Source organism: Nerophis ophidion, linkage group LG16 (assembly GCF_033978795.1).
Source record: "Nerophis ophidion isolate RoL-2023_Sa linkage group LG16, RoL_Noph_v1.0, whole genome shotgun sequence".
NCBI classification, from domain to species: domain Eukaryota; kingdom Metazoa; phylum Chordata; class Actinopteri; order Syngnathiformes; family Syngnathidae; genus Nerophis; species Nerophis ophidion.
Window position 1 is genome coordinate 14038054 of NC_084626.1, and position 12745 is coordinate 14050798.

General features: G+C 37.5%; 1 protein-coding gene across 3 annotated transcripts; it reads left to right on the forward strand.

Annotated features, from left to right (window-relative positions):
• Positions 1 to 4: 4 nt before the first annotated feature.
• lg16h1orf159 (linkage group 16 C1orf159 homolog) lies at positions 5 to 11656 on the forward strand. 3 transcript variants are annotated; one of them, XM_061874353.1, is made up of 9 exons: positions 5 to 156; positions 1491 to 1571; positions 1653 to 1737; positions 2141 to 2236; positions 2312 to 2368; positions 5516 to 5650; positions 8204 to 8229; positions 8312 to 8336; positions 8417 to 11656. In XM_061874353.1, exons 2-9 carry the CDS (start codon positions 1500 to 1502, stop codon positions 8512 to 8514), a joined length of 594 nt encoding a protein of 197 aa, XP_061730337.1. In that variant the 5' UTR covers positions 5 to 156; positions 1491 to 1499; the 3' UTR covers positions 8515 to 11656. The 3 variants fall into 3 exon arrangements, with proteins under 3 accessions (XP_061730337.1, XP_061730336.1, XP_061730338.1); XM_061874352.1 differs by lacking the exon at positions 5 to 156 and adding an exon at positions 270 to 398; XM_061874354.1 differs by lacking the exon at positions 5 to 156 and adding an exon at positions 305 to 433.
• The last annotated feature ends 1089 nt before the right edge of the window (positions 11657 to 12745 follow it).

Sequence of the window (12745 nt, forward strand, 5' to 3'; positions counted from 1 at the left end):
ATGGAGCCACCCGGATGTTGATTAAATAATTGAAAGGGCATCGTGCGGCTGATTTTAATGGCAGAAAAAACTGCGGAGGTGTGTTGATGACAAAACTGACAACAAACTCGACAACAGACCCTCTCGGCCGAGCGCCATCTGTTCCACCCGACCTAGGTGAGTCAATGTTTTGTCTGGAAAATCGCTGGCAAGTTTGTGTTTCGCAAATATGCAGCCATGCAGCTTCTTTTCTGCCTTAGCAATGCAGTCATTCTTGTAAATTGTGTTTGCTAACACGATGCAACGTCAGTCAGGTGGCAGGTGCTATAGCTAGCTACGGGAAATGTCTAACTTTAGCAATGAATCTTGTGTTTAAACTCAAGAACTGGTGTAAGGGTAAAGTATTAGCGACAAAGGAGGTATTGTGATTACAAACCACAGACTCGTTACATTGGTAATTTTTTGCTACAACCATAGCACGCAGTAGCAATAACATGGTGTGCATTGATTTTGTACTGAGACGATGATATCACTCTATCGTATCAATTATCAAATGGAGTTAAGGTGTAAATAGTCAAATATGTGGTGGAATTGAAGCTAAATATATACATTTATTGTTAGTGAAAGGGACAAGCGGAAGAAAATGGATGGATGGATGTAGGAGCTTGATGAGTCCTGCTATTATCATTTTGTATAAAGCATTTTCCCACAGGAAACAATTGAACAAACAAGCTTGATCTGTTCCAGGGTTAAACTGATATTATCTTTAAAAAAAAAAAAAAACCCTCTGTAAACGGGATAGGAGACTTGTAAACATCCATCCATCCATTTTCTACCGCTTATTCCCTTTTGGGGTCGCAGGGGGCGCTGGCGCCTATCTCAGCTACAATCGGGCAGAAGGCGGGGTACACCCTGGACAAGTCGCCACCTCATCGCAGGGCCAACACAGATAGACAGACAACATTCAGACTCACATTCACACACTAGGGCCAATTGAGTGTTGCCAATCAACCTATCCCTAGTTGCATGTCTTTGGAGGTGGGAGGAAGCCCACGCATTCATGGGGAGGACATGCAAACTCCACACAGAAAGATCCCGAGCCCAGGATCGAACCCTGACTACTCAGGACCTTCGTTTTGTGAGGCAGACGCACTAACCCCTCTGCCACCGTGTAGCCGACTTGTAAACATTTACCATTATTTGCTGTTGTGCAGTTGCACATCTGTGTAATAATACTACTCATGTTTATGCTAGGGGAGAGGTTTGGGTTGCTGCAGGTAGCTTCCAAACGGTCATGCAAGCATAAACATAAGTTAAATGCAATACATCAAAACTTAAATAATGCATTTGAGTGTATGTATAAGGTAACTCTTCCACCCTTGAAATGGTGCAGTATTATTTCTCTGATATTACTCTGACAGACCATGAAGTCTCACGAGATATGCTGAAATATTTAGAACACTTTTCTTGTTCATGAAATGTCTTGTCTGATTGTTCAGTTTGCTTTCCAGGGTTCAAACATGGCGCTGTCATTCCTCTTGGTCCTGGCAGCGACAGTGATACTCATCAGACCGGAGACACGTGTAACCAAGGTGGGAAAACTAACCAATCCCGACCGGCTCGGGTAAAATGTGCTCTGTTTGGCACTGAGCAGATGTCCTTTGTCTCCACAGGCGCTACATCATAACTCGCTGGAGTGCTGCGGCGACAAACAGCGGACCAACAGTTCGTGTTTGAACGACACTCGCTGCGAGCCAGGTTTGTTGAGACCCCTAATGGGTGGGATGTCATTTGACGTGTAGCTTTATGGTTTTATTGTATCTCAGCCATTTTGTGTAAAAAAGCAGAATGGGTTACAAAAATCAATAAAACAAGCCCTGCACTATCTCTAAAAACAAATAACTGATAAGACGTGTAAAAAAATAAAGCAAGCTTATGCTTAGTGTGATTACACATTGAACATTGCCTCATGTGTCCTGGCTGGTCTGCCCAAAATATACACCACAAAGTAGGTCGTGTGAGGATTGCCATGGCAATGACTGCTCTAGTCTCCTCATTAGAAGCCTGTCCATCAGCTGATTGATTACATAATTTCCATACGCATGTAAATGCATAAATGGACATTTCAATGTACCAAAATGTTCTCATTAATCTTCTGTAGGATGCTTCTTCCGTGTGCTGGAGAGCAGCAGCATCATTTGCATACAGTGTGACTCTGCTACTGTAGACACTGACAACGTAACAACTTGCACTTACAGTAAGCAATCTCAAGTGGTCATTTTTAAGATCAAGGGAAGTGATTGATATTGTTTTCTTTTGTGTTTGCCATTAGACTACACGATGGACAGGAAAAACCACACGACAGTCACAACTGTCATGCCTAAAATTGGTAAGATACAGTATGTGACATTTGCCCCTAAATTGTGTTTTATTATACTGTTATGTTAACTTCAATGTACCAGTGGACGGTTAAACTGTGCAATTACTTTGACATGTTAACATTAAATTGCCAAGACATTGCTATTTGTGTTATTTCTAAACGTGTCAACAAGGGGGTGTCCTTGGAGTATAGGCCAATACAAATACGGATTTGGTACGATATCAGCACAATTTACACATACCGTATTTTTCGGACTATAAGTCGCAGTTTTTTTCATAGTTTGGCCAGGGGTGCGACTTATACTCGGGAGCGACTTATGTGTGAAATTAACACATTACAGTAAAATATCAAATAATATTATTTAGCTCATTCAAGTAAGAGACTAGACGTGTAAGATTTCATGGGATTTAGCGATTAGGAGTGACAGATTGTTTGGTAAACGTATAGCCTGTTCTATATGTTATAGTTATTTTAATGATTCTTACCATAATATGTCACGTTAACATACCAGGCATCATCTCTGTTGGTTATTTATGCGTCATATAACGTACACTTATTCAGCCTGTTGTTCACTATTCTTTATTTATTTTAAATTATTTATGCGTCATATAACGTACACTTATTCAGCCTGTTGTTCACTATTCTTTATTTATTTTAAATTATTTATGCGTCATATAACGTACACTAATTCAGCCTGTTGTTCACTATTCTTTATTTATTTTAAATTATTTATGCGTCATATAACGTACACTTATTCAGCCTGTTGTTCACTATTCTTTATTTATTTTAAATTGCCTTTCAAATGTCTATTCTTGGTTTTGGGTTTTTTATCAAATACATTTCCCCCAAAAATTCGACTTATACTCCAGTGCGACTTATATATGTTTTTTCCCTTCTTTATTATGCATTTTCGGCAGGTGCGACTTATACTCTGGAGCGACTTATACCCCGAAAAATACGGTACTTTTATTATTTGGTAGTGTGGAATGTTAGAAAAAGGTTTGATCAGTGCAATTTGTCAGAGAACAATGGTAAGTATGAAAAACACTAACCTGAAATTGACTTATGCTCTCTTTAAATTAAAGCGGAGTGGTAACTGTTTTTTTGGTGACACCAAGTAGCCACAAAAATGTATTAAGTTAAGCTAGTGATGCAGTAAGTTCAATGATGTGGACACGTTTGTTACAGGATACTTTCTAATACATTTCTGCCTTGGAGTTTTTGTATGTGTAAGTAATATGTCACTATAATTATCGGATACTTGTTTGCATTGACAAATGTGCAGTTTTAGACTGCAATATTGTTCAATGAAGGATACTTATTACGTATGTCTAGCTTGTGTGCTAAGGTGTTGGGTAGCTGCTAGCCCATAGAAGCCTAGAGCCTACCATGTGTACCTTTTTGTAAATGGCTTGACTAAATTAGAAGAAAAGAAAAACATTGTGTGCTTATTAAAGGACATTTAGATGTTTTAACACACTGCAGGACTGCTTGTATAAAAGTGCTTGTATTAGAAATTTTAGATGCAAGCCAATATAATCCAACATGATTTTTGTAATATATTATTTGGTATATGAATTATGATACAACATTTTCCATACATGTTACAAAAGCTCTTATTGGCATATACATTATAATAACATCTTTTAAAAACAGGTTACAGGTTACAAAAGCTCTTCCTGGTTGCTGATGTACGACTACGCGCAGTGCCTTTTTACTTTTTTTAAAAAGCTTTACAATACTTAAGATAGAAATTTACAAAGCAATTGAGAAGACATACAAATATAATACTTATTAAACACAAAACCTAAAAAAAAAAAAATTAATAAAAGCAAAATGATAAATTGTTTGATGTAAAATTGATTCTAAAAAAAAAATAAAATGTTTGCAAATTGATTCAATTCTCAAATGTTATGAATCTATTTAGAATTGTAATTAATAATACATTGTGATTTGGATGTTAATATTTTTAGCACCCCTACCAACAGCGCTTATCAGTTATAGCCCAACGCACACATTTTTCACACCAGCAACAAATCATCGTTATGGCAATTCCGAATATCAATTTAACTCAAGCAAATCGTTTTTTATGCACATTTTCTGTGTTCTACTGCGATGTGAATCTTACGAGAGCTCACAATTCAATTCCATTCCAATTCTTGGGGTGATGATTCAATTCAGATTTTTCAATTTAAACACGAGTTTCTCAATACATAATTTGGTCTAAAAATAGAATTAAGAGAAAAAAATAAAATCCTTTGTCACTGTCAAAATTGTCACTGGTAAATAAAGTTTTAGCAGCTCCCCTTGACCCCAGACATTGCCCTAGAGAACAAACAGTAGCAGTGTTTGAAAACCGGTTGCAAATGATGCTCTCAGGTGCTGATGTATGACGCATACACACAGTGGGCAAGCGCGGAGATGGCCTAAAAAACGTGTTTTTAAAATGGGTTCTTAAAATAAATAAATAAAAATTCTTAAAACACTTTTAAAAATAAAAAAATTGAATTAATTTGGAATTGCGATAAATAAGAATTTTGATTCAGATTCAAATACATTTTTCAGCACCCCTAGTGTTCTGTATTGCTGCGATAATTATGACAAATTAGTTTGACTTCCATGTAACTGAATTTTGTAAAAACAAAAAAATAAATCCGATACTTGATTTTTCTTTGGTAAAATCATACCACTGTCCAATATCGGAACGGGACACATCTAGTGTCAAACAATGTTCAAACAGAAATAATGAACTGATTTCTTCCTTTCACAAAGTCGCCTTTAGATGGTGTCATTTCTCCTTTAACATAATATAGTTTTTCTTTATTAATATATTTGCAAACATTTCTACATTTCTGCTTTTTTTTTTGTCAAGATGAGGTGCTGAGTGTACATTAATAAGAAATAGAATTTACTTTTTTGATTTTAGAAAATGGCTGCACTGAAACAGAGTGAACAATTTAATGAGGTTTGAATACCTTCCATACTCACTGACACTGTATGTGTCGGTCACTAGATAGCAAATTGTTAAGATATGCAGGTTTTAACCAGTAAGACTGGTAGTAGTCAGTTTTTTCCAACATGTTTGACCTAAGAAAAGTAAGTGGGTCCTGTGGGAGTATATGTTCAAAACTGTCAATGTGCTTTGTTTGGGAGCAGGAGGCCCAGGTGTGGCCGCCTCGCTTCTTCTTGGAACGCTATTGATTAGCCTGTTCCTGATCCTGTCCGTCGCCTCATTCTTCTACCTCAAACGCTCACATCGACTCCCGAGCATCTTCTACCGCCGCAACAAAGGTAAGCCCGTATGTTACTGTCCACTGAAAACAAATCGACACACTGACATGATTGTGAAAATGTCTGGCAAAAAAGTGAGTACAGCTCAAAGTGACCATGTTCAGTGTAAATATTCCGTATGAGCACCACCGTTATCAAGCACTGTTATAATCCTCTTGGACGTAGAATCATTTTCCACTCCTCCATTATGACATCACTCACTACATTTCCATGGACTAAATTAGTCTGATTTCCCAAATAGTTAGCTTTTTTGTATTTTCACTTATGTGTAAATTCCAAGTGTCCATGCACTTTCTCTAATGCGACTATTTGTCACGCGCCATGTGCCTCTCGCACACTGTGGGGAGCATATTTCATTTTAGCGTGGTTAAATTAATAATTTTTCCCGTTGACCTATGACTTAGTAGCCATCTGCGAATCCTTAAACTTTTTTAAAGGGATGAACGCTGTAATATTGGCACACATTACAAATACCCATCCATTCATCCATCCATTTTCTACGGCTTATTCCTTTCGGGGTCGCGGGGGGTGCTGGAACCTATCTCAGTTACAATCGGGCGGAAGGCGGGGGACACCCTGGACAAGTCGCTCCTTCATCGCAGCAGATTACAAATGTTACATCCAAAATGGCTAAGTTTGTGTTAAATAGCAGACAGTATCAAGAAATTATCTTGGATTGTGCTACGAAAATGACGCTACTACCAAGAATGTATCGGGCGGATGCAGGTCCGAAGCAAAGACAGAAAAGTTTTTTTTTGAAGAAATTTTTGGATGAAGAGTCATGGAAGCAAAACTTTTGAATGTCTCAGAGTTTATTCATAAGGCTGTGTGGATTGATGGAAGGAGTTTTAAATCCGAAGAAAAAAGATTGCTATGTTCTGGACTATCTTGCTGGCTGTGCGGAAAGTTAATCGGTTTGGAGAGCACAAATGCAGCGTGATGAGGTTTGTGTATGCTTAATTATTTTCCATTAATATACCTGCTTCTTTATCTTTCATCTCATTCGTATTTCATCGATCCAAATTAAGCCGGCATTTTACATTTCCTTAGCTACCTTCTGAAATAAATCTTCATTTCTTTTTTTCTACCATCGCTGCACTTCTTTTGTTCTTTTAGTTTGTGAAGCAAACAAAAAGTCTCCTCTTCAGGACAATTGTTGCTTTGTTTTATTGAATGGTGTCTGCTTCCGGGTTTTATCCCACGCGCTGAGACTGGCAAATGCTCGATACAAAGGGTCGTCTCCGGCCGCACACACCCACTTGCGAAATCTGATTTCCAATCGCATATATTCCAAGTGTGTTAGTCCGACTTTTCAAAAACCAAACACGATCGGATTAAGGTATTTCCAAGGGCTGTTAGAGGCTTGTTTAGAGCCGAACAATTTGAGAAATCGGACAAATTAAGTGCATGTACACATACCGAATGCTGGATGTTATGGTGCGTTCCATTTACCTCACAGCTGGGAATTATGTCACAACCAATCTATGAGCGTACCAGTTACAAGGTCAAAGATCAAGATGGCCACGTCCAGGAAAGCTATTTATACACTTGGTTTATCTGAATAAAAATATGACAAAAGACAAATATGCGCTCCTTGTGCAACCTTTCAACACGGTGAATGAAAAAGGAACACAAAAACACCATTGTTGACACCTGGAGTAGCTATCTGTAAAAACCAACTCGGGTAGTAAGGACTCTCCGATTTCCTGAGTAGGATATCTGACTTCGAAGGGGGCGTTGCAGTTGAAACTTCGGACTACAAAATTCTGACTTCCCATTAGTGGCGGATGCCCCTCAGGTGTTCAATTGAGTTCAGGTGTGGAGGAGACATGCTTTGTCCACTCTTCTTCTGCAATGCTCTTGTTATCTTGGAGGTGTGTTTTCATCCTTATCATGTTGGAAAACTACTACACGGCCCAGTTTCTGTTACACAATGGCACACTACATGTTGGAATGAATGCTTTCCCTCAGTGAACCACAGCTCCCCAATGCTGGTAGCACTCATGCAGCCCTAGACCATGACGCCACCCCCGCCATGCTTGACTGTAGGAAAGACAAAATTAGTATAGTTCTTGCTTGTTTTGCCAGATATTTAAACATTAATGGGTGTGTGTTTAAAGTTTAGTCACTGGATAGTAAACTTACAATGCTGTATTTTTGACCACTTTAAATTATGTCCAAGTGGAGCCCGCTTATGTCTGTTGACAACTCCTCAAGTCCACCAGCTTTTTCTTGTTACTAAAAAGTGCCCGCTTGAGTCGACGTCGACATACACGCATAATCAGTTAATCAAACTAACACTTTTCATGCACAGGAAAGTTGCGACAAAAAGAGCTTCATCATCAATTAAAAAAAGAAGACACACATGCATGCACACAAAGCACTTTTGACAAGTTTATACATGTTTAGTTACCACAAATCCTAGTTTGTCAATTATGTCAAACTGCCAATTCGACATTAAGGAAGTCTGAGTGACGTCGACATAAACGTGTTCCACTGTAGCAAGATTTACAGTAGTAAAAATTGTCAGTGATATTTTCTGTGCTTTCACAGCCTTCATCTTTCAGCCAAGCGAGACCGTAAGTCAGCTTTGTTGCCCTTCATGCTAACAAAATGTTGTTCCTGTTACCATGGTAACATTCTTCCTTCCCCCTTCTCTAGGCTGTCATGATTCCCTCCTCGACAGGTAAGAAGCCTGTTTATTCGTTACTCGCTCGTCTCACCAAACAGGTTATCTACTAATAATTATTGTTTTCTCGTTTGAAGCTAGGAAACAAAGATACATGCGGCGGGAGAGGCCCTCCGTGGCGCAGAAAAGCAACATCACGCATGCTGCACCCACCACACGGGTCTATAACATGTAGGATGTTGGAGCCCAAATGACTTGTGAAAGGAGTTAGTGACAAAATGTAGTGAGGTCATTGGTCAGCTCGTATTTAAACTTGTCACACTTGAACTCAACCTATTTATCAGTCTGTGCCCTTCTTACGTACGTTCGACGCATTGACGCTGCACTCACAGTTGAGGTCTTATTGAAGTAGCTTTTTGAGAGCCTATATATTTTTTTATGTCTTAAACATTGCAGTAGCTCAGAACCAAGACGCCTTCCATTGCAATCATTATCATGCTGCTCCCGTTTTAGTCAACACTCGTGCCAGCGACGCTACTCTCACTGTTTCATAAACGGTGAGCTGTTACAGCTATGCGTTTATTGGTTTGAGGCTAACGTGCATTGACCGCTTAGGCCAGTGACCTAGTTGGGTGATGGTGACAAGGCATCATCACCGTTTGTGTTCTTTTTAGTGTGTGTGTGTATCTAGCTTGCATTGGTCTCATTTTTTATGTGTTTGAATCTATGAGTGATGTTTTTCTACATATTTGTTGTCTCCCATCAGCCAAAGTGAATGTATTTGCCAAGTTTGTGCCACATGTCAGTTGTCTGCATACACAATGTTTACCTATTTATTTTAGCATAACGCAAAGATCCATGTCCAAATTGATGAATACTCATTGTCAATACAAGCGTAAACAATGTTCTTAAAGTATATGTATGCGAATGGCGGGGTCCTGATCTGATACTGATATTGGATACGGGTCCGATAGCAGAGTTGTACCAGCTTTCATGTAACATCTCCTAAACAAGCAGTCCGGAGGAGTGTTTCCTTGTGCAACTCTGCAAAACATTGTATTATTATTAACATTAAAGAAAACAAAATAAGAAAGACATATTGATCAACTAACAACAAAAAAACATTTTATTAACATTGAGTTTTAGTTGGTAACAAAAAAGATTTAAAGTGAATCAATTTGCCTGAAATTAAAAGGTAAATAATTCTTATTTAAACTGCGGTAAACATTTTGACTGAATTAGATCATTTGATACTGAAAAATAAAACTAAATAAACTCAATAATGTAATAAGGAATTAAAATTGATCAGCAACATCAACTCAGAAGCCCAATATATAAAGACTATAAAGGGGAACTGCCCTTTTTTTGGAATTTAGCCTATTGTTCACAAATATTATGAGAGACATGATGACAAATGTTTTTTTTAATGCATTCTAACTTGTAGATAAAAGTCCGATTACAATGGAGCTAAGGGGAGGTCCTCTATTCCGCCTTTGAAACCCAATAAATAACAATTCAAAAAATGCCAACAATACTCCATTTTCATTGCGTTATTTGAATATTAACTAAGTATTAGTGATATTGTTATTATAAGCGCTGACGCAGACAAACTATAGCGGCGCCCAAGTTTGTGGGTCTATATTGCCGTCATCGAGTGGTAAGATGCTTCCTTGCTTGTGAAAGTTTATTGTAAATCATAAATCATGCTGGCTAGTAGAAGGATGAGGACGTATTACAAGTTGGTACACTTTGACAGCCAATTTAGACCCGGAAATGGTGAGAAAGGCACAAGGCGCTAGGTTCCACCTTCATCTTAACAGGGCTCTAAGAACATTATATCATTTGGCATTCTAATGACAGACCTTGTACAGCAAGTGATGTTTTATTATGTTTGTTGTCTCTCATGAAGTCTGCAGTGAGTAATAAACAGTGATGTTAAAAAAAAAAAAGCAAACTTTTTGATTGCGTTTTTTTAATGAATGTGCCATGTATGCTTAAAATTAGCAAAATACGTAAATATTGTATATACATGTGCCCTTTACTACTTTACATATTTACTTACATCTTGTATATAAAACTTTAATGGAGGTGTTTGGATGTTTTTTTAAGGGCTGTATAGGCAGAATGGGGCAACTCACAGGCTCCATTGTACTCTGACTTTTGATCACATATTTTTACTAATTAGAATACATTAAAAAAAGAAAAACGGGTTCTTGTTTTATGAGGATTGTGAGTTACTCAATAAAAAAGTGATGCTCCCCTTTAATCTGAAAAACTGAACTAACAAAACAACTTGGGCTGACTTTTTTTCTTGTTTTTGTCAAAATGAATGGCTACAATAAGCACTATTTCTGATGCACAGTTTTTTGAAGGATGATACTGATAAAACATGTTCCTCGGCGGTCACACGCTCCCCCTGGTATTGTACTGCAACCCCCCAGTAGGGCCCAATCTAATATTTGAGGACTGCCTTATTTGAACGTTATTGCAGTCTAAAACCGCACGTTTGTCAATATAAACAAGTATCACATTATTATAGTTTTATATTGCTTACACATACAAATCTCCAAGGCAAAAGTGTATTAGAAAGTATCCAGTAACTTGTCCGCATCGTTCTTACTGTGTCATGAACTTAATGAATTCTTGTCACTAGTAAGTGCTACCAAAAAACTAATTACCACTCTACCTCAGTGTAATTAAGACAGCATAAGTCCATTCCAGATGGTTATTAATCAATAGGTTTGTGTTTTTAATGACTACCATTGTTCTGTTTTGAGTTATTTCATTCGATCAAACATTTCGAACTGTAAAATAATTCATTTTTTATTTGCTTTGATATCGTATTAGATCCATATCGGCAAGGGCCAGTACGCAAGGTCCAATCTCGGCATCGTATCGGAAGTGTAGAAGTTTATTGAGACATCCATAATTAAATGCCCTTTTTAGAATGTGGCAAAAGATTGTTAAATCAGGGATATTGATTATTTCAATTCAGTGACAAGATCTTAGTAAGGCGCACCAGCAAGATATTTAATTATCAACAAGCTGGAAACATTTTAAATATGACTATAGACTTCCATTGCCAGTAATTGCAGAGAGAATGGAAAGCACTGCTGACCGGACATTCCAGAGGCCTTCTTACTGAATGCACCACTTGTCAAAAGCAGACTGCTAAAGGTTTTATTTGACATATTTTGATGACACTTGAGGTTGCGGTAACAAGCAAAGGAAGTGATCACATGACTTATTGTTTTTCCCATGTTGACTACTGTGTGTGTTGTCAATGAAAACATTGTTTTATACAGATAATATTGTTTTGTAACGTGATGAAGATTGTCGTAAATGTCTGCAGAAATAAAGCACCTTCCTGAAAGACAGAGACGAGTCATGTGGTATTTGTGATTTTGTTTGACTGCTGAATGGTAAATAAACAGAGCAGTAACATTCAGTTGCCTAATTGTGCATGAATCTGCAGCCAAATACCATAAACATAGTACTGTAGCTTCAGGGCTGCCATTAGTGATTTCACTGAAAGTTTTTTTTTTTTTGTGTCCTGTCCAGCTACTCGGGCAAATCATATTGTTGATCAGTTGTACAAATTTACTTTACAAAAGAGATGTGTGGGATACTTTTGTTGACTTATTTGTATTTGACTTTATTAAATGTACTATATTAATAGTGAGTGCATGAAGGGATAGAAAGAGAAAAAAAGGAAGACAGAGGGGGATATTGTGGGGACAATTGGCGGATTAGAGAGACAACAATAGAACAGGAGATAAAATATGTACAAATATGATGGTAAAAGTGATAGCAAACATGCAGTTAGTGAAATAATACAGAAATTACAATGAACATTATTGCACTACAAATGGAACAATACAAATACCAATAGAACTAGTACTATTGATAATGAATTATAACAATAATTACCTCCTATTATCAACAATACATTTGTTCAAATGCAACAATACATATATTTAATGATAACATGAAATACAAAAGAAAGCAGATAAATGGAGGGGAAGAAAGAGAAGCCAACTATATTAACCTTGTAGATTGTTGTAGTATCAATAGGTTAAGCTTTGTCAGTGTGCCATGTGTTACCCAGTTTAACCTTGGACAACAACAATAATATGTTTGAAGAAATGTGATTATATGCATGTGTGTATGTATGTTTGTACAGTGAATGTATATGTACAGTATGTGTATATGTATGTTTGTACATTAAATGTATGTGTGGATATACGAACTTTGAGTGTGTAGGTATGTACTGTATTTATGTATGTATGTAGGAGCGTAGGTACCTATGTGTGCGCGTATGTATGTATATATGTATGTACAATATATCTGACTCCCAGTATGTGCGGGAGCCAGAGTCACAGTGCATGTTTTGCCCAATAGCACATATGCGGCCCAAACTTTTTCCACTGAGGGGCACTTACTGAAAAATCTGAGAATTCTACACT

What these genes read in the sequence shown, in the direction of transcription:
- lg16h1orf159 (XM_061874352.1), top strand. Translation starts at nt 339, where the DNA reads ATGAATCTTGTGTTTAAACTCAAGAACTGGTGTAAGGGTAAAGTATTA. An exon ending in CGTAACAACTTGCACTTACA is followed by an intron (nt 2,237 to 2,311) that starts GTAAGCAATCTC and finishes GTTTGCCATTAG; the next exon opens with ACTACACGATGGACAGGAAA. An exon ending in AACTGTCATGCCTAAAATTG is followed by an intron (nt 2,369 to 5,515) that starts GTAAGATACAGT and finishes GTTTGGGAGCAG; the next exon opens with GAGGCCCAGGTGTGGCCGCC.